At 46.5% G+C, this 22565-nt stretch overlaps 1 protein-coding gene across 1 annotated transcript in view; it reads right to left on the reverse strand.

The window, feature by feature from the left end:
- Positions 1-22003, reverse strand: part of SHISA9 (shisa family member 9) — a 352186-nt gene extending 330183 nt beyond the window's left edge. The window contains exons 1-2 of the mRNA XM_052636022.1: positions 21318-22003; positions 8049-8176 (exon numbers count right to left, since the gene is read on the reverse strand). Coding sequence (XP_052491982.1) covers positions 8049-8176; positions 21318-22003 — 814 coding nt within the window. The remainder of the gene's footprint in view (positions 1-8048; positions 8177-21317) is intronic.
- Between the last annotated feature and the right edge of the window lie 562 nt (positions 22004-22565).

Raw genomic sequence — 22565 nt, forward strand, 5'->3', positions numbered from 1 at the left:
CTCCTCTGTCCGTGGGATTCTCCAGGCAAGAATACTAAAGTAAGTAGCCATTCCCATTTCCAGGGGATCTTCCCAACCCAGGGATGGAACCCGGGTCTTCTGCATTGCAAGCAGTTTCTTGACCATCTGAGCCACCAGGGAAGCCCTAGGATCTGCACTCCTTATCAAATATGTAGGGGCCTTGGGCAGATTACTTAAACTCTCAATGCCCTAGTTTCCTCATCTGTAGTATGGCAGTGCAGTACCTATTTCAATTATTTCATGGATTGTTGTGAGAAGGAAAATGCATACATGTAGTAGGTGCAGAACAAACATTATTATTTCATGTATTCCTCTCTTTTTTAATCCACCCTGTCAATCACATAACAAGCATGTTGCATCTTTTAGTCCCTATACCTAAATAGAAATGCTCTCCCAAAGGAGCTGGATAGGCTTTCCCTAGAATGGAAAGAGCAGAACTTGGCATCTTTTAAACTAAACCAGACACTGTGATAAGCACTTGGGCTTTCTTTACAAATAGTCCTACAGCTGGTTGGAAGCACTTTGGAAAGGCAATGTAGATCCAATTAGTCAATGCCATGTGGCCAGCATTAGTAGCAATTTTGAAAAGAGCCCAGGATATGACTTACAGAAAGTGCTATTTTTTTTTTCTTTTAAGGGATCTGTTTCTGTTGCTTGTGCATACACACACACACACACACACACACACACACACAATCTCATTTTTCTAGGTGGAAATACAAGGCATGTTTGGGGCCAGACAGATTTCTATGGGTCTGGTCTGCTAGTGTAAGCAAATATTAAAATCAACACTCAGAACAAAAGCTCATGTGTTTTAATGGGACTCGAAGGAAAACATAAGACAGGAACAAATGGCTAAGAACGGGACACCTGCTGCACCCCGGTTATTTCTTCGGGAAAGAGTTGACAGTTTCTTCAGTTCTCATTTACATCCGAAACAGTAGTAGAACACACACACACACACACAAATGGGGTTATCAACAGGCAGCATGAAAATATGTTCACTGTGAAGACAACTGCATGATAAATGCTGCTGATGAGCATCACTGGCCCCTAGGCTATGGACCACCTTAGCATCAATGCTCAGCCATTCCACAAATAATAACAGTAACAATCAATACATATGTTACCGGGCATTACACTAAATCTTTCGTATGTGTTCTTTTATCTCCAAAAGAAACTTGTAAGGTAGATGTTATTTCACTCTTTTCAGTGAATGGAAAACTGAAGTTTACAGAATTAAATTAATATTTCCAGGATTCCACAGCTCACAGATGACAGAGCATACATACACTCAATCCAACGATGTCCACCCCTCAAGCCTATATCTCCCACACCCTCACTGCACTATCTCAAAGACAAACAGTCTACTGTTAAATGAGCAACATCACATGTTAGGATTCCATCTATAATGCTGAATACTTCAGGAGAAAACCAGGGCTCTAATCTAAAACCATATCAAGTGAACTCAGGCCACAGCACTAAACCTAAAAATGTTTTTAGGGACTTCCCTGATGGTCCAGAGGTTAAGAATTGGCCTTGCAATGCAGCAGACCCAAGTTCGATCCCTGGTTGGGGAACTAAGATCCAACATACCACGGGGCAACTAAGCCTGAGCCACAGCTAGAGAGCCCTTGTGCTGCAACACAAGATCCCACATGATGCAATGAACATCCCATGGGCCACAACTAAGACCTAATGCAACCAAATAAGTGTTTTCTTTTAAAGTGTTTCTAGTGGACCCAGTGTGGCCCAACCCCCTAACTCTTAGCAATGCTATAATCCACTGACCTGTGTGCAACACTATTTGCAGTCATAGATCTTCAGATGGAAAGACTACCTGTCCAGTCATTTCAGGAACATGAATGCTGGTAGCTGTCACTTCTTAGAAGAGAGTTAGAGCCTCACATGAGTCAAAATTAGCCAAGCTTCCTCAAAACTCAAAAATCTCAAGGGTCCTGTTAATGGGTTCCCCTGGACTTCTTACGGAGCTCTGGCAAGGGAGTCATTCACAGCTGCATGTAATCATTCATTCGACAAATGTCTGTTGAACTCTGTAATTTCTAGGCAGTGGAGGTGCAGAAAAGAATAAAACACATGTAATCCTTGCCCCTACCCCTAGGAAGCTTAAAACAGCAATCTCCACTGTGCATCTCAAACATAGCCTGCTTGGAGACTAGTCCCACCTAAGTCCTGAGACTGAGACATTCTCCATCCCACCCAACTGATTGTTCAGGAGTCTGACAACTGATTCGAGGGAGCCAGGTTGATGGTTGGTCAGAAACCAACCACATTTTCTCTCTCTGGATAAAGTGAACTAAAAGACACTGTGATTGAGCATACTAAGGACAGAAACAAAAGTGATGCTTTACCCACTCTACTTCCTTAAGTCCCTCAGGTGTCCTGATTCTCATCCTTCCTAAGCCTGGATATTCACCAGAAGATCACCCACATGCCTCCATTAAAGCTCAGGCTACGATATTGTATTGGTTTTGCCATACATCAATCAATACAATATTGTAAAGTAATTCACCTCCAATTAAAATAAATAAATTTATATTTAAAGTTCAGGCTATAGACTCAGACAGACCGGGATTTGAATCCCAGCTCCTCTGTGAATTAACTCTGCTATGGTGGACAAGCTGTGTAACTTTCAATTTTATTAGTTTCAAATATACACAAATATAGACTAGAATAATGAATCCCCATGTAGTTGGTTACCTGGCTGTAATAATAGTATTTTTCCCATTTTGTTTCATCTACTATACCCCACCATTTTGTATATTCCTGGCAATGTTAAAAGTAAATCTCAATTATTATGCCAGTTCTTTAGTTTCCATGAATCTCGGTTTTCTCCTTCATAAAACAGGGATAACGATACCTCTTCCACAGGCTTTTTCATTTATTAGACAAAAATTTATGGAGCTTCTGTCATGAGCCAGCCCAGTCCTGCCGTGGGGAGTACAGCTGTGACAATACGAAGCTTTTTTCTTGTGGAGTTTACAATATAGTGAAAGAGGAATAAATTTAAATCATGAGCACGACAACTTCAGAGAATACAAAAGTTATAGAGAGAATAGTGGGGAAATGGGGAACCATAGGTGACTTGGGAGCCAGAGGTAAACAAGGATGTCCTCTCTAGTGGGGTGGCAATAGGGGTAACAGATGAGGTGCAAGAGGCCTGGGATCCTGTGCTATAGACAAAAAGCACAGCAGGTGCAAAGGCCCTGAGGCAGAAATGAGCTAGGCTGTTTAAGCATTGTTTTGCATATTAAAGGAGTTAATATATTCAAAACATTTAGCACCTGTGCCTGGCCCAAATGAAAGTAAAGGTGTCAGTCACCCAGTCATGTCTGACTCTTTGCAAGCCCATGGACTATAACCCACTGCCTGGCTCCTCTGTCCATGGGATTTCCTAGGCAAGAATATTGGAGTGAGTTGCCATTTCCTCCTCCAGGGGATCGTCCCAGCCCAGGGATCAAACGCCTGTCCCATGTTTCCCGCACTGGCCAGCAGGTTACCACTAGCACCACTTGGAAAGCCCGTCTTTTCCTTTATACTTTATTACAAAATATTGAGGACAGTTCCCTGTGCTATGCAGTAGGCCCGTGTTGCTAATTCCTCCCAATTTTTAGAAAGTACGTGGGAATATTCCTTCTAGTATTTCAAAAAAAATCGAGTATGGGACATCCTGGGTGCCTTTGTAAATATGGACAAATGAATGAAAATCCATTTAACCCTAAACATGAGCTGTACAACATCTTCAGAAACTAAGTCACGGATCTGCTTTTCATCTGATTCCTCATAAACCCGCTTAGAAATGGTCCTGGGGACAGATAGGGTGGGAGTAGAAGCTGGAATAAGAATCTGGTCTTTCTGATGAGTTCTATGCCCTGAAACAGCAAGTCAGCATTTCACCAGAGTTTGGGGTGAGATCTCACTTGCTCAGATTATGCCCGTGAAATAAATACTACAACACTGACTCCATTCAAAAGTGGAGCTGTATGTTTGTGCGGAGTGTGAGGGTCCTTTGTCCCATGAATAGATATGAGAGCACAGTCAGGACATCAGCTGGTTCCATTCCAACACTGAACAGGTGCATAACTTAACGCGAGGCTTTCATAGACACTGGGCAACACTTTATACAGTGGCAATAAAGGCTGTGTAATTGCCACTGACTTATTTCATGTTGTTTCCAGCCTTTGCCACATCGTTAAACAATATTGCACAACCAAAATTCTACTATCAAGTCAGCTGCAATAACTATAACATAGTGTTCTGGATTGAATCCTGGAGCAGAAAAGGGACATCAGAGAAGAAACTAGTGAGAGTCAAACAATATCTACCATTTGGCTAAAAATAATGTACAAATATTGACTTCTTAGTTTTGACATATAACTACGGTGTACCATAGTCATGTAAGATGTTAACATCAGGGGCAAGTGGGTGAGAACTCTGTGTACTATTACCTTTGCTACTTTCCTATAAATATAAAATTATTCCCAAATTAAAACTTTATTGCAAAAGAAGCGTGCTTTTAGCACAAACAAGTCAAGAAATGTTGATCCTGGTTGTATTTGGTCCCCACAGTCCCTCACTCAAATCTCACAATCTTGACACTAAAAGAAGCCTACATTTACCCTGGACTCTCAGAAGGTGGGGTTGGGGGGGCTGTCACTGGCAAACAGGGCAGCTGGGGTGGGGAGACGGCACACGTTCACAGCACTTGAGAACAAAATGCGCCTTCAAAAGCAAACTGTAATTACGCAGAAGCCGAGGAGCTTTTGCAGAAAATCACTCTCTCATCTGAATCTACATCCTGTTAATCAAAGAGGTCCAAGCCCTTTTGATTATCAGACTAAATATTTTTAGGCAATAACACTGAATGCCTGAAAAGACCCTGAACAGCATCTGCTGGAAGATAAAAAAAGGCGAGTCCTGCCTATATCACAGGAAAAATAAACCATAGGAAACTGATAAAGGTTGGCAAAAGAAATTTCCCAATATTGAAGCCTTTTCCTCCCTATTTGCCTTCACCCTAGTCCTTCCTGACTCCCCTCCTTCCAAATATCCAGGTTTCTAGACTGACTGCTGGTTTTCTTAGTGTTTGAAGCATAAGGAAAAGTGCAGAAAGTGATCTAGTTAGTATCAAGAGGAGAAGATGATTATTCTCTTAAAGCAATGTCAAGTGGGTCACCAAACAGAGATAAAAATAACATTTAAGTTGGAACTTCAATCAAATCTCACAACTTGAATATTTAGTGAAGAACACCCTAAAAAGGGCACAATTGTGCCCCTTCTTGTTGGATCACAAATAGATGCATCTTTCCACTTTTTGTAACAGTAAATCTTTGTAGCTCCCATAATGTCCAGAAAAGGGCTTTATATTCATTGTGTGCCCAGACTCTTTGTGACCCCCATGGACTGTAGCCCACCAGGCTCCTCTGTGCATGGAATTTTCCAGGCAAGAATACTAGAGTAGGTTGCCATTTCCTATGCCATTGTATTCAGTAGTGGCATTCTAATTCTGGCACCAAGAGCTGGTCTTACTTTCTGATTTTCAGACAAGATTCCTTCTCTCTTAGTTCTCTGTTAGTCAGTGGGCTCTGGAGACTGCGTGGCTTCTTAAACCTTTAATAACTGATAATGTCAGCCACCTAGCTCTTATCTTCTCAATGAACTCCAAAAATCATTGTTTCTTTTGAACACGTGATTTTTCCCACGTGTCCATAGTATGTAAAGAGCTCCTGTAAATCAATAAAAGACAAACACTTCATTACAAGTAAATATTATCACTACCAACTACTGAATTACTTTGTTATTTAAATTAAACTCATTAATGTAAACCTGTAGAAAAGCTATATGCTCTTATTTTCCAGATATTCCCAAAAAATACTAGGAAATAAGGATGGAACCACCTAGTAGAACTACATAAAATTAATATCTGTGGTAATTCCTAGGAGAATGCAATGTTTGTGACATTGTACCTAGAATTCTCCCCTGCAGTTTGTCAGGAAAGCTCTAGTGCAATTCCACCCAGTAAAATATTACAAGACACATTTTTCTCCTTGGTGTAAAAGATCACTGATTACTGAAACACAAATATAGACTAAAAGCAAGACTCATAAATAAACCAAGTTAGTCAGTCACAGGAGACTTCTGAAATACTCAGTACCTAGAAACCCATCTCTGAACCACAATTTATTTTCAGTACAACTTTAAACAAAGATCCCTTACTAAAGCAAGATTCATTAAGGTTGCCTGCCCTTTTGCCTGACAGAGTGGTGTAATTTGAGTGACTTCAATGAGTTTGTTATTCCACTGAAGAGCTGATTCAAAATCATCCTAGAAATTGAAACTTCAAATGAGAAACTTTCAACAGCCACCTTTTTATAGCCAGGGACTCAACACCATTTCAGCTTTCTCTACTTCACGGTCATATTCACTCGCTTATGATATTTAGGACACACATACACCTAGGTTCAACTTATTTTCCACTGCATTCTGAAAGAGGATGTGTTCATTCCCATCAAAGCCAGAATTGGATGCAACAATTGCTATATCAGAGGTGGCGTGATTCACCATGCCTTTCGGGGCTGTGAGATTTGGTCATAAAACTTCCAGTGACTGTGTATTTTGCTCTAACATGTGGCTATTTCTCATATCATTTTTCTGATCCAGTTCATAAATAAATAATGTCAAATTATTTAATAGAATGGAACTTAAGACTTTCTACTTAGTAACCATTTCAAACCACACACACATCAACTTTGCAAACATACTGCAACATTTGCAAGGCCATGAGCAATTATCACCACGCAGAATCAGATAATTTGCATTACCGATGTCAAATTCCACAGACTTACTCCTCTACCCACTGAGCATGAAAATTTGCAACCAAACAGTGCAAAACTATGATTCAGCCAATAAAACACCAATGCTGTTTCTGGTGGAACTTTAGCAAAGGTGACCCAGACTAGAAAAATGTGCAAAAATGCCAGAACTGTTTCTGTTTTTAAAAAACCTCCAGCTACAACTAAATGCATCCTTTAAATTTTCTGGCTTTTATTATTTTAAACCAAGCCCTACACATTACTTTTAATGTGGGGCCTACTTGAAAACATAATTGCTAGGAATAATCACGATAGTACACTACGGTCAAAAAAAAACAATCTGATTTTTCCCCACTCTCTATAGCCAGTACATCAGCTCCACAATATATATTGTATATACTGACCTTTGAAAGGAAAGAAAATCTTTGGGACCATGCTAAGATTCCCAGGTATGCTCTGTCAGCTAAAGAATACCTACTGAAACACAATAGCAAATGCAACTTTTTTCCCCTGGGAGAACAACAGAACAATTTGCTTCTGTTGAATCATAGGTACACACCCAAACTAACATAACCACAATTCAAAAGCCCCCACATACATGCACAGGTACACACACACACACACACACACACACACACACAGAGTTTGTGGATTATGTTTATGAAACTCTGGTTTCATGAAAAGTAAATCTAATTCTTCTGAACCAGTATCTGTTAGCTGAAAGCCATATGAAACGGAAAAGTGACAACTGGTCTACCTCACGAGGCAGACAGATAAGCAAATGAACCATTGGTTAACAGATTACCCAATCAAGATGAACCAACAAAATAGGTTATTGGCTAACAGATTTACTCTCTAGGATGAACCAACCAAGTAATCCTTTGGTTAGCTAAGTACCTAACCATGATGACCAGCCAAAAGAGCTATTAGTTAACATATGACCAAGATGAATCTCCAAAGTGGCCTGTTAACAGAAGGACCAACCATGAGAAATCCACCATGTGGATGACTCTTTAATGGAGAAACAAAGTGAAATCTGAGGATGCCACCCACAGATCTAGAAGAAATAAAATAAAACTTCTTATTCAACAAAGAGAAGCTCCTCATGAACCCAAACACACACTATGAAATCTGGAGGTGTGACCACTGCTTGGGTCACCCCACGGGACTGGAACTGGATGGAGATATACTTACGAAGATTATTTATGGGGGTTCTGGTATCCATGTTCTCATAATGCTGGACGTGGACCACAATGTTGAGATCTCTCTCCATGTGGTCAGTGTTGCAGTGGCCCTGTGGCCTCATGACGTCTGCAAGGGCCCTGAGAGGAGAGAAAGTTTAAATTGATTCATTCAAAACAATGACTAGCACCCACTTATTCTTATAAGTTGAAAGTGGCTCAGTCATGTCCAACTCCTTGTGACCCTATGAACTGTAGCCCACCAGGCTCCTCTATCCATGGGATTCTCCAGGCAAGAATACTGGAGTGGGTTGTCATTTCCTACTCCAGGGGATCTTCCCAACCCAGGGATCAAACCCAGGTCTCCCACATTGCAGGCAGAGGATTCTTTACCATCTGAGCTACCAGGGCTTTGGGCTTCTGAACAAAAGACAAGACCCCTTTCTCCACGGAGCTGCCATTTACTTAGGGTGGAAGGGAAAAAGACGTAAGTAAAGAAGATCACTGCAATTAGAGATTACATAAGGATCTCCTGCAGAAGAATTCATACACCTCTCATGTCACTGATGTAATAGCAGTGGTACCCACTTTATAGAGTTATTGAGAGGATTAAATGATGGATATATGTAATATGTCTGCACCCAACAAGTTTAGTCACCTTTTATAAGTAATCCTAATAATTAAAAAAAAAAAAAAATGTTTATTCCCAGGTGGCGCTAGTCGTAAAGAATATGTTTGCCAATGCAGAAGATGTAAGAGACATGGGTTTGATCCCTGGGTCAAGAAGATCGCCTGGAGAAGAAAACTGGCAACCCGCTCCAGTATCCTTGCCTGGGAAATCCCATGGACAAGAGGAGCCTGGTGGGCTACAGTCCATGGGGTCACAAGGAGTTGGACACAACTAAGCACAGCACAGTACTCTTGCTAACCCTAGATCAACACTTCAGGTACAGCTACGGCCCAGTATTAGTAACAATCAGTAACATTTATTGAGTACTTCCCATAAGCCAGGCACTACGCTAGTCACGTGACATGCCTTAATTCAATTAGGCAGCACATAAACACATCATGAGGGTTATTACTCCTTCTTTGCAGATGAGTCAACAAAGACTCAGAGAGGTGAAGTGATTCCACTCACTTGAAATGTTCAGAATGGGAAAATCCATAAGGACAGCAGATGAGTGGTTACCAGGGGCCAAGGGTGTGGGAGGGGAAATGGGAAGTCACTGTTAATGAGGGAGGGGTTTCTTTTTAGGGTGATGAAAATGTCCTAGAACTAGACAGTGGTGATGGTTACTCAACTTTCTCAATATAGTACAAACCACTGCATTGTATACTTAAAAAAACAAGTCTGAAACTGACAGATTGGCTGATCAGGAAAAAGCCTTCCTGAGGAGGCATCTGAGCTGAGCCCTGAACAGGGAGGTGTTACTGCCATAAAGAGGGTGAAAGAACATTCCAGTCAGAGGAGTCAGCAAGTGCAGAGACCCTGAGGCTTGGAAGAGTTCAGATCTGAGGGACAAGAAGGCTAATAAAGCTGAACTGCAGCCAACAAGTGGGAGAGCATTACAAGGTGTGGATGACTATACCCACTCTCCAGAACAAAGACTGCCCAGCGGGACTTCCCCGGTAGTCCAGTGGCTAACATCCCAAGCTCCCAATTCAGGGGGCCTGGGTTCAATCCCTGGTCAGGAAACTAGATCCCATATGCTGCAACTAAGACCTGGCACAACCAAATAAATCAATAAACATTTTTTAAAAGACTGCCCTGTAGGGCTACAGTCCATCAGGTAGCAAAGAGTTGGACACGACTGAAGCAACAGCATGCACGCACGCACGCCCAGGTTAACCCAGCTAATCAGTGGAGGGACTAAGATACAAACCGGAGTGTCTTTGGAATCACTGTTTAAGCTCCTGCCGACCCTGCACAGTAAGCAGAACCTGAAACTTGAAAGGGGCTGCAGGAAAGAAATGTTTGAAACACGAGACAGACGTCTCTCAAAACTAATTTGCCTTTTTTTCACTTCTAAACATGTTCTTTCCTAGTTGCAGGACAGGAACAGAGAGCCAGACATAGAGAACAGATTTATGGACACAGTGAGGGCAGGAGAGGGTGGGATGAACTGAGAGGCCAACACTGAGATATATATGTTACCATATGTAAAACAAGAACTAATGAGAAGTTGTCGTAAGCTGATTCATGTTGATGAATGGTAGAAACCAACACATTGTAAAGCAATTATCCTCCAGTTTAAAAAAAAATTTAAGAAATATATTAAAATAAAAATAAATAGATACATAGGTTCTTTATTGAACTTCAGAGGATCTCTGAACTCCTCTAGAATTGAACAGCAATTTTATTTGTGCATTTTTCCTGAACAAGAAGCCATAGTTTGGGATTTCCCTGGCCATCCAGTGAATCTGCCTTCCAATACAGGGCTTGATCCCTGGTCGGGAAACTAAAATCTTCCATGCCGAGGGGCAACTAAGCCCGCACCATAGCTAGTGAAGCCCACAGTCTACAATGAAGGGCCCGCACACCACAATGAAGACCCACTGCAGCCAAAACAATAAAATAATCAAATAAAAATAAATAAAGGCAGATTGAGACACTATCAAGTTAAAAAAAAAAGGGGGGGGGGGGCCAGAGTTCTCACCACATTCTCTAAAGATTTCTCTCCAAAATTTCAAAATATTTGAACTTTCAACAGGATAGCAAAGTAAATGATCAGGGTGGCTATCCATGAATTAGGTCAGCACTGCCATCGGCAGATTCCCTGGCTCTTGCTGAGTGCCAAAATTCATGAAATTCACCAGAAAGTCAAGGATACTTTTCCCCCAGGCAGCCCTTCCCAGAGGAGGCACAAGGACAGGGACTCTTAGAGCCTCTGTATCCTGGACAAGGTGTCTTCAAGGTGTGGTCCACTCACTCGGGGAATGCCTAATATAGTTTGGCAGCAGGGGAAGGAAATATGACAACTTCTGTGTATGGTCTTTAGTCATTAAAAATAAGAAATAAATGTGTGAACTGAGGCTGGAGCCCTCACTTGGAACACCCATGTCAGATGGTGAGAATCAAGAACCTTGGACCAAGGTGCCAACCTTGTCAGTGGCATCATCTTTAGGGTGCATCAGCTGTGCTGTAGTCATATCCACCCCCAAAGGGATGTGCAAGCAAAGAATCTAGTTGCACTAAGCTAACCATCACTAGGTGGGCATGGGGCTTAAGAATGTTCCCTCATAACAAAACCACAGCCTGGAGACAATACTGATGACACAAGGGCAGGAAATGATAGACTGGACCCTCTCCTCTTCAACAGCTTCTCAGGAGGTTAGAAAAAATGATGGCCTATTCAGATCAAAATGAAATCAGCCAAAAATAATTCACACTCTCATGAAGAATATTCAAAATATGGATCCATGTATGAATGATGAGCTTCATCCTCAACACACATTAGTGTGTTACTGCACAAAGTCATCACCATAGGCAACAAATTGTAAATATTTGTTTCACCTTCAGTTATGTTTAATATACCTGCTCTTATGTATGCTTTAGAGTCTATCTAAACAACAAGGTCCTATTATATAGCACAACATTCAAAAAATGAAGATCATGGCATCCAATCCCATCACTTCATGGCAAATAGGTGGGGAAACTGATATACTTCATTTTCTTGGGCTCCAAAATCACTGCGACAGGGACTGCAGTCAGGAAATTCAAAGATGCTTGCTCCTTGGAAGAAAAGTTTTAACAAACCTAGCGAGGGTATTAAAAAGCAGAGACATCACTTTGCTGACAAAGATCCATATAGTCAAAGCTATGGACTGCCCAGTAATCATGTATGAATGTGAGATGGGCAATAAAGAAGGCAAGTGCCAAAGAATTGATGCTTTTGAATTGCGGTGCTAGAGAAGACTCTTGAGACTCCCTTGGACTGCAAGGAGATCAAACCAGTCAATCCTAAAGGAAATCAACCCTAAATATTCATTGGAAGGACTGATGCTGGAGCTGAAGCTCCAATACTTTGGTCACCTGATGTGAGTAACTGACTTACTGGAAAAGACCTTAATGCTGGGGAAGACAGAAGGCAAGATGACAAGGGGCAGCAGAGGATGAGATTGTTGGAGAGCATCATTGACTCAATGGACATGAGTTTGAGCAAACTCCAGGAGATGGTGAAGGACAGGGAAGCCTGGCGTGCTGCAGTTTGTGCGGTCACAAAGAACCAGACATGACTTAGCGACTGAACAACTGTGGCACAGGAAACTATATTCAATATCCTGTGATAAGCCACGCTGCTACTGCTGCTAAGTCGCTTCAGTCGTGTCCGACTCTGTGCGACCCCATAGACAGCAGCCTACCAGGCTCCCCCGTCCCTGGGATTCTCCAGGCAAGAATACTGGAGTGGGTTGCCATTTCTTTCTCCAATGCATGAAAGTGAAAGTCAAAGTGAAGTTGTTCAGTCGTGTCTGACTCTTAGTGACCCCATGGACTGAAGCCTGCCAGGCTTCTCCATCCATGGTATTTTCCAGGCAAAAGAGTACTGGAGTGGGGTGCCATTGCCTTCTCTGAGTGATAAGACATAATGAAAAATAATACGAAAAAGAATATATATAACTGAATCACTTACTGCAGAAATTAATACAACATTGTTAGTCAACTATCTTTCAATAAAAATTTTAAAAATAATAAATGCTATAGTGTACCTAATAACTGTTTGCTAGTATGTGCATATATTGTGTATGTTAGTCACTCAGTCATGTCCAACTCTTTGGGACCCTATGAACTGTAGCCTGCCAGGCTCCTCTGTCCATGAAGTTCTCCAGGCAAGAATACTGGAGTGGGTTGCCATTTCCCTCTCTAGGGGATCTTTCCAACCCAGAGATCGAACCTGGGTCTCCTACATTGGAGTCAGGTTCTTTACCATCTGAGCCGCCAGGAAAGCCCATATATTGCGGTGTATACTAAAACCCATGTTACAAATAGGGATTTTTTTTTTTTAATTTAGTGAATTAGTGGAAATAACCAACTATGTACTACAAACCAAACTAATGCCCAAGGAACTGGTATTTATGTGTAGCACACACTCCAAGCGCTTCTCAAACTTGAATGTGCACACGGATTATCTAGGGGGTTTTGTTAGGATGCGGATTCTGATTCAAGATGTCTGCAGCAGGCCCTGAGATTTGGGGCCAGGTGATGGAGAGACCACTGGTCCACACTCGGAAGAGCAAGATCCTAAAGGTATTGTGATGGTAAATTTTATGTGTCAATTTGACTGGGTGCCACAGGGTGACCAAAGATTTTTCTGGATGCCTGAGTGGGCGTTTTTGGATAAAATTAACATTTAGATTGATAGACTGAGGAAAGCAGACTGTCCTCCACAGCATGGGTGAGCCTCATCCAGTCGGTTGAAGACTGGAATAGAACAAAGCCTCATCCTCCCCCAACAAAGAGAATGTTCCTGTCTGATGGTCTTCAGACTGGGACATCAGGTCCTCATGGTTCTACAGTGACTTATAGGCTTTCAGATTCAAACTGGGACTTTAGGACTTCCCTGGTCATCTAGTGACTAAGACTCCATGCTTCCATTGCAGGGAGCATGGGTTTGATCCCTGGTCAGGGAAGGCAATGGCACCCCACGCCAGTACTCTTTTGCCTGGAAAATCCTATGGATGGAGGAGCCTGGTAGGCTGCAGTCCGTGGGGTCCCTAAGAGTCGGACACAACTGAGCGACTTCACTTTCACTTTTCACTTTCATGCACTGGAGAAGGAAATGGCAACCCACTCCAGTGTTCTTGCCTGGAGAATCCCAGGGACGGGGGAGCCTGGTGGGCTGCCATCTGTGGGGTCGCACAGAGTCGGACACGACTGAAGCGACTTAGCAGCAGCAGCAGCAGCAGGGAACGAAGATCCCACATGCTTTGAGGCACAGACGAAAAGCAAAAAAAGAAGAAACAAAAAAAAACGTGGACATTGACTCTGCAGATTTTCTCCCTACCAGCCTCCATTATCATGTGTGGCAAGTCTGTATCTCTAGATAAGTAGCTAGTTAGGCAGATCTCCTAAAGATTCTGTTCCTCTGGAGAACTCTGGCTTAATAAAGGCACCTTATTGAAGAAACCACACTTTTCCTCGATATCCCTTAACCCAGTTCCAAACAGCTGAAAGACTGCCATTTCTGAGGGTGAAGATGATGGAAACCTGGCAGTTTCATAAGGTTCCACTTAGTGTCTGTTCACTTGTACATTCCCTTGGACATCACCCATCTCCTGCCATGGACCATGAGCTCTGTGCCTGCACTAGTCCTCGCAGTCTCACAGCTCTCAGTCCAGTGCCGGATCTGCTACAGCTACTCCATAAACACCTACAGAATGACTGCATCCATGAGCAAATGAATGATGGAATGAGGAGGTACCTTATGTCACGTAAACCAGGATGTCAGGCATCAGAACTCCTGTGCGCCAGGTACTATACCAGGACTCAAGTGACAGATGGGGAAAGACTGCGTTCCTTACTGTGAACAATAATGGAAGGAGGCAGATGATAAACTAGTAAACCAGTACATTAGTAAGTTCATTTTAGACTGTAATGTGAAATGAAGCAATCACATTGAGTGATGGGCTGGGGGGGTTGGGGGAGCGTTGGTAAATAAGCCTAGGGGATCAAGGACAGCTTCTCAGGCAAGGTGGCACTGAGCTGAGACCTGAATGCTGAGAAAGGGCCAGCCAGAGAATCTGAGGCAAACCAACACAACAACTCCAAGGCAGCAATGAGCATGGCATATCTGAGGAACGAAAAGAAAAGCCTGCATCCCTTTTCTTTCCAATTACAGTGAATAAATAAAAGACCCCAACATCGCCAAATAGAGCTTAGAGTTCCAACATCTTGCTTCGAAGCCTCCAGGGGTTCCAAGGTCTGAACTGTTTTCTGACTTTTAAACACTTGAACGGGATTCCTGAGATTTTCCTCTTGTACCAGAAGCATCATTTGTTTTTCAAGGACCTGAGGGCAATGGACATGAGGTTACTCTCTGGAGTAGTGGTTATACAGGTGTAGCCATGTGTCCAAATTCATCAAACTACACATAATATGTGTACACTGTATGGTGCAAATTAGACTCCAGTAAAGTTGGTTTTTAAAATGCAGGGTCTCAATGCCCAAAGAGAAACAAAACATATTCTGCAAGGAAAAATAATTTAGATAGCCAGTGGGAATTTTCTATATGATGCAGGAAGCTCAGGCTGGTGCTCCATGACAACCTACACAGCTGGGATGCGGTGAGGGGTGGGAGGGAGGTTCAAGAGGGAGGGGACGTAGGTATACCTATAGCTGATCCATGCTGATGAATGGAAGAAACCAACACAACATTGTAAAGCAATTATCCTCCAATTAAAAACTAAAATTAAAAAAAATAACTTAGAGACTTTTTGTGGCCAACAGCATATGCATTCATGGGCTTCTCCAGCCTGGGCAGCTGGTGGAAGCCACAGGATAACCATAAATGTATAAGAAAAGGGAGATGGGGGGGAGCTGCAATAAGAGAGAAAAGGCAAGAGCAGGAGGGACGTTTATCACTTGATGCCATTTCTTTGCAAGAGACTCAAGCGTTTGTGAAGCATGTTTGAAAAACACATGGGACATGACGCTATGTAATTTGCCACTTGGATTTCTGACTGTTTGAAGGTGGGCAAGATAATGACATGCGTTCCCTACTGGCTTCGAATGTAAAGAGCTTCAAACAGGCATTCCTGCCCTCACTAATGCCTTTGCCAAGAGGGCTGGCCCTGCCAGGGGCAGATGCAGGAAACATCCATAGTCTTGATCTGACTCAGGCTCCTTGAACCAGCCCTGACGTGTGCACTCTTATTTGAAGGGCATCAAGCACCTCTCTGTGATCGGCAAAGACTGAAGTCCTGGATGTCAGTGCTCCAAGGCAGTGCAGCCTGATGGTCAAGGACCCGTGCCATCGCTTCAGACTGTCTGGGCCTGAAGTCCAGCTCCTCCACTCCCTAAGGGATTTTGCATCCTCTTGAAAAGCAATCTGTGCCTCTGTGAAAAGCAGATTGTCATAAAGCTGACCTCCATGGGACATGAAATTAAATGAGAATTTACACACAAGCTTATGTAAAATAGCAGACCCAGCAAGTGTCCTTGATTATTAGCCAGGCCAATGAGGGGGTGTGGGATGGATTGGGATGGACGTATATACAGTACTATGTATTAAATAGATAACTAATGAGAACTTACTGAACTTGCCACCCGTCCTGCTAAAATTCGATGCAAGTCCAAAGAGGTGACGAGACTTGGCCAACGTCATGCAGCTAAATAGACACAGCAGAGCAAGAACTAGGCACAGAGTTCCAGACTACAACTTCACCTCCTTCCATAGACAAGGGGGAGAAAGTTCCAATAATAAGGATGATGATAGAGGGCAATAGTCACTGAGCAGTTACTCTGTGGCAGGTCCTGCTCTATGAGATTTCTAAGCTCAGTCTCAGTGAGTCTTCACACAGACCTATGACATAGGGACCCTCATCATCCCATTGTTAAAGATAGGAATCTGAGAATCAGAGATGAGCCACAAATTTCCCAAAATTTCACACTATTAAGTGGCTGAGCTGGGACTGAATCTGGAGCCATTTGACTTGAACCCATTTCTCTTCAGGTCAGCCCAACGACCTCTCCGGGGACTGCAGGGAACATGACTGACTGAACTGGGGACCGGGGTAGGGGGTGGGGGCAAGTGAAATTAACCTGAGGGGGTCCTAAAGGGAACAGATGCCGCTTGAAAAGACAGGTCCAGGGTTACCAAAATCTATTGGCTTTTCAAGAGAAATCATAAAATCGGGATTTCTCTGAGAAACCTCCCAGTTTTTTAAAGGTTGGTCATTGGTTCTAAGTTGGTTTTAAAACACCATACACCATAGAGACTAAAGAGATTTCACAGCCAAAAGTAGTGAGCCTTGACCGAAATCCTGGTTTGAAAACCCAATCTCTAAAAGACATTTCTGGTGTATGACTGGGAAAACAGTAATACAATTGGCTATTTGATGATGGTATGGAATTTTTGTTCCTTTTTGGGGGCAGGATACTGGAACTGTGTTATGTGGGAGAAATGTCCTTGTTCTTAGGAGATCCACACTAAAGTATTTAGGGATGAAGTGTCACATCTGCAACTTATTTTCAACTGCTCCAGCCAGAAAAAAAGGAAAAAAGAGAGGAAGGAAGGGAAGGAGGGAGGAAGGAAAAAAAAGGAAGGAAGGAAAGAAGGAAGAGGGAGAGAGAGATAGCCATAAAGCAAACGTGACAAAATGCTAATAGTGATTCAGTCTAAACGAGCAGTTTTGACTGGGAGTGACTCCACTCCTGGGTGACTTTTGGCCATGTCTGAGGACATTTTAATTGTGTGTGGGGGCCACCTGCACCTAAGGGAGCAGAGTCCCGAGATGCTGCCAAACAGCCAGCAGTGCACTGGACTGCGTCCCACAACAGAGAACAATCAAGCCCCAGATGCTAAGAGTGCCAAGGGGAGGACACCCTGCTCTAGATGAAAGATCTACTGAAGTTTATGTTTATCCTTCTTTCAAGTTTTCTGCATGTTTAAAATGTTTCACATAACAAATTGGGAACAACTTAAGAATTCATGCGTGCAGGCTGAATTGCTTCAGTCGTGTCTGACTCTTTGGGACCCTATGAACTGTAGTTCCCCAGGCTCCTCCGTCCATGGGATTCTCCAGGCAAGAATACTGGAGTGTGCTGCCATGCCCTCCTCCAGGGAATCTTCCAGACCCAGGGATCATACCCCTGTCTCCTGCATCTGCTGCATTGCAGGCGAATTCTTTACCCACTGAGCCACCTGGAAAGCCCAAAAATAAGAATACAGACATAGAAATATGTTGCACACCAAATAAAATAGGTCCGCATGGTTTGGGACCATTTGGTACCCACCATTTGTGGTCACTTCTTCCAATAAATAGTGGTTGAATGTGGCTGTGGTTATATCTGCTGTAGAAGCTTCTATACAGTTTTCTCCACATCACAGGCCAGCCCTGCACATACTCTGGAATTGCTGTCTCTCCCCATTTTCAGTCCTAATCAGCGCAGAAGGAAGCAGGCGATGTGCCCAGGCCTCTGAGCCTGGAAACTGACCTCGTCAAACACAAGCACACTGGTCACTAGCAGCAGTCAACAGTGTGACATGGGAGCAGCACATGCTGTGAGTCTTTGAGAAGGTACCCTCAGGTGAGGTAAGAACAAACTTCCCACCCCAGTGACCCCGCAGCTCGAGAAAAAATGAATAAAGAGGCTGCAGCCAGCAGGTTAATTTCACCTGAAAGCCACCGTACAGTCTCTCTGATGCAGAGTATGGCATGCTGGACCCAGCCAAACATCCTATGGTCCATGCAGGCAAAAGCGAATGAGCCATGGCTGGGATGTGAAATGATTAACTGCATCAGTAAAGCAAGATGCACTTGGTGAGTACTTGGGGCAGCCCCTAGCACCATAGAAACACACCCAAAGGCTACACAAATGGGGAGAACCAGCAACAGAATGTCAGTAAGAGTCACACTGAATGAATCCATCCACCCTCCATCCGGAAAAATATTCCCAAGTCAAGTGTGGACCACTTTACACAAGCCGTTCAGGGAGGTGGTAAAAAATGCAGCCTTCTGAGGCCCAGATAGATGGATTTAGAATCTCTCTGGATCAAGTGCAAGACTGTGCATTTTAGGAAGCTCCTCAAATCCTGATGCTCACTCAACCTGAAAACATCTGCCCCAGACACAGCTGACACCAGGGGAGTAAGGAATGCGCAATTTTCTGTGTGACCTTGAGCAAGCTACCAACCTCAACTATGATTTGCTTCTATGTAATATAGAATTAGCACCTGTCTCATCACTGGGCAAACTAAATTATGTTTACACACACATACACACACACAGACACACACACATCCCTAGTACAGTGCCTGGCACCCAGAACTGTGCTCAGCAATTGTTACTTCCTTTTCCTGGACAGTGACTGACTGAACGCCATAAAGCCTGGAGAGATATACAGAAGTATAGATGCACAGACCCCACCCTAGAGATCCTGATTTGAACCATCTAGGGTGGGGCCCCTGGCAACAGAGTTTTTTTTAAAAAAGCATTCCAGGTCACCCTAAATGTCAGCCAAGGTTGAAAATTATACCTTGGGAGTCATCAGTAAAAATCAAGCATTCTTTCTTTTCAGGAGTATGTACCTTCACTCCAGCCTGGAATTCTCAAAATGTATAAAAGGAGAGCCTGTGTTGGGGCTCTGCAACCCCAGGACTGGATACCCCCTAGATTCCACCTCCAAGGAGACCTTTCCCGGTACCTGTAGAGGAATGTGGCTGCAGCCTGCTGGGCTGGAGTAAACAGAGCTGCAAGGGGGCAGGACCAGGAAGTTTCTCCCACAGTTGCCCAAGGTTAGTGCTCCTCCCCAGCTTCCCACCTGCCTCCTCCTGCCTCTCCACCCCCATCCCAACCGAACCAGGAGGAGAGCTCCCAAAGCCCTAGTTTGCAAGGCAAAGGCTCCAAGGAGATTTCAGCAAAGGAATTAAGTCGAAATCTGCCAGGCACCCTACCCATCCCTGGGTGAATTTCCCTACCGAAGCAACAGTCGCTGCCGCAACCCTGCTTCCGAGTCTCGCTCGCAACACCAGACCCTTGGGGAGGACAGAGAGGGGACGTGAAACCGCAGGCCCGTGGGGTTGGCGATCGGGCACCTTGGGGTGGCAGGAGGTGGGCGGGGCCCGCACTTGAGTCTTTTGGTAGGTCAGGCTTTCTCGAAACCCCTGGGGTGGGGGGGGCGGGGGTGTGGTTCTGTGCCTCTTGATCCCACCATCCATCCACACCTCCCTGCTAACCCAAACCGAGAGGAACTTCTCACCTCTTTCTTCCCCCAAATTCTTCCCTTGGAGTGGGGAAGGGGGGGGGGGGGGGAAATCATCTGATAATCTGCATATAAATAGAAAATAATTACTAGTGAGGTGGTGGTGATGTTCCTCGCCTATTTTTGGTGGGTCTCTTTGTTGAGATTTTTTAGGCAGGCACACGGAGCGCGTGCAGACACACGCGCGCGCACAGGCAGCCGGAGGTGCGGGGTGTGTGTGTGTGTGTTTGGGGGTGGGGGAGAACACATGGCGACTCTGTTGCGCGTATACGGGAAGAAAATAAACCTTGTTCCCCAGTCACCCGGCTGTGTGCAGGCGACCCCGCTCTCTTCACCATCCTCCCCCATCCCTCCTCACCCCAGCCGGGACCCCACACCAACCCCTGGCCTCTCCCCGGCCGGGGGTTGCATCCTCCCGTCTGCGTCTTCAGCCTCCAAAGTTACTGGGTTGTGCGAATCGATTTAGACACTCCGGGGAAAAAAAAAAAAAAGGCAAATAGCTCCATTAATCCCCAAATGCCTTCTCCCATCTGCTGCGACTTGCTCGTGCTGGGACTTGCATAATGAACAAGGCAAAAGGGAAAGTTGACGAATCAGGGTGTCTGGGGGGGTGAAGGCACGCTGGGAGGGGGCTCCGGCCCTGGGAGGCCACACCAGCCCGCGCAAAGGGCGCAGCGCCACCGCTGAGGTCGCTGCCCCCGGCAGGGAGAGGAGGCGGCTGGAGAGAGGGACGAGGGGGTGATGGGGGATGCGGGGGGCGAGGTCCCAATTCCAGGGACCTGGCAGCTCGGCGGAAAGCGAGGCGGCCGCTCCGAGCAAAGCTTTTGTTCTCGCCCTCCCCGCACTCTCCACCTCCCTCGCCACATTTTCGCGAGTCTTACGAGTTGCAGGCGGCACACTCCTTGCCTCCCTCCCTCCCCCACCCCGCACACACGCGCGCGCGGGCTCACACACGCCCCTCTTCCCTTTCGGGCTCGCCGGGCCCTGTTTACCTAGAGGGTAGTATGCGGAATCCGAAGGCTGGACCACCCCCCCTCCCCAAAACCCAAGACTCCAAAGGCACGGGCTCCCAGGCTATGTGTCTCAAGTCCGCTGCAATTCTCGGCCGGAGGGGGCGGCAAGAGAGAGGGGGTGGCGGGGGAAGACACCCCTAATCCACACACACACTCTCACATCCACACCTGTGCTGAGCTCCCCGTCCCTCTCTGCACTCCCAGCCCAAGTTGGCTGCCCGGGCGACATTCCCCTGCGGAGAGGCCGGGCTGGAGGGGGAGCGCCATTGCCTCCGGGAAGGTGGAGAAGGGAGGGGAGCGGGGGAAGAGCGGCGCCCGGGGAGTGGGGGGGCGGGGGGCGGCAGCCCACCTGGACATGTGCTCCCTTTGGGGCCGGTGCGCTTTCTCCAGCCCCAGCTTGGTGAAGATGCCCACGAGCACCATGACGGCCACCACCCCGCAGATGATGTAAACGATCAGGTTGGTCTTGTCCTTGGTGGGGTCGTGCAGGGGGTCGTCCTTGCGCGCGGGGGGCTTGCCGGTGTTGAGCCAGAGCGGAGTGTCGTAGTTGGTGCAGGTGCTCTGATTCAGTCGCCGCTTCTTAAACGTGCAGCAGAACCGGAAGCCACAAGTCCCGCAGCAAAAGATGAAGTCGCCCGAGCTGCAGTTGAACGGCGGGTCCCACTGGCCCATGACATCGAAGTAGCCCCGGCAGAAGTCCGGCGTGGGCGCCCGGGTCGGGGGCGCGTCCGAGACCCCCACGCCCTCGCCGACCTCTCCGGAGGCGGCCCCGGAGCGGTTGCCCCCTGTCAGCACCACCACGCCGCCCAGCTGCGCCAGCTGCCCGTGCCCCGCTCGCTCCTGCGCCCGGCACACGCGGGCGCACAGCTCGGTGAGGAAGCAGCCGAGGAGCAGCCGGAGGACGCGGCGCATCGTGTCTCCCAGCCCGGGCTCGGCCACTCGGCCGCCGCTGGAGCCGCTGCAGCCGCCTCTCGAGGCGCGGCCGAAGCTGCCGAGGCTGCTGCCGGGGGCTGCGAGCCGCCGCGGGCCGCACATGCAGGGAGCGGCGCGGGGCGCTCGGTGGTCGGCGGCCACTGCGCTCGGCTCAGCCCGCGTTCGCCTCCAGCGCGCCGCGCGCCGAGGGGCCGGCCGGGGAGGAGCGCGCCGGGCCGGGCGGGGGGAGGAGGAACGGGGGCCAGCGCGGGGTGCAGGTCCGGCTGGCTCCCGGGGGAGGCGGGGGCCGGAGAGCAAGGGCGAGTCGGGCGGTGCGCGCCTCCCCTCGGCCGGCGGCTCGGGACTCGCCGCCCCGCGCCCGCTCGCAGGATCCCTGCTCACCTCTCCAGCTCGCCAAGTGCGCGGGAGAGAGCGAAGCGACACTTGTGGAATGAAGGGAGGGCAGGAGGGAAGGGGGAGGGGGAGGGGGAGGGGGAGGAGGGCGGGCAGAGGAGGCGCGGGGGGGAGGGGGCGGGAGCGAGCTCGAGAGGGGCGGGGGCGCGGGAGAGGTGACTCCGGCGGGCGGGCGGGCGGGAGCCAGGCGGGGGGCGTGCGGAGCCGAGCCGGGCTGGCGGGCGGACAGGAGCGAGCTCCGGCAGCCGCAGTGGCTGAAGGCACAGCTCGG

This window comes from Budorcas taxicolor, chromosome 2 (assembly GCF_023091745.1).
Source record: "Budorcas taxicolor isolate Tak-1 chromosome 2, Takin1.1, whole genome shotgun sequence".
Taxonomy (NCBI): Eukaryota; Metazoa; Chordata; class Mammalia; order Artiodactyla; family Bovidae; genus Budorcas; species Budorcas taxicolor.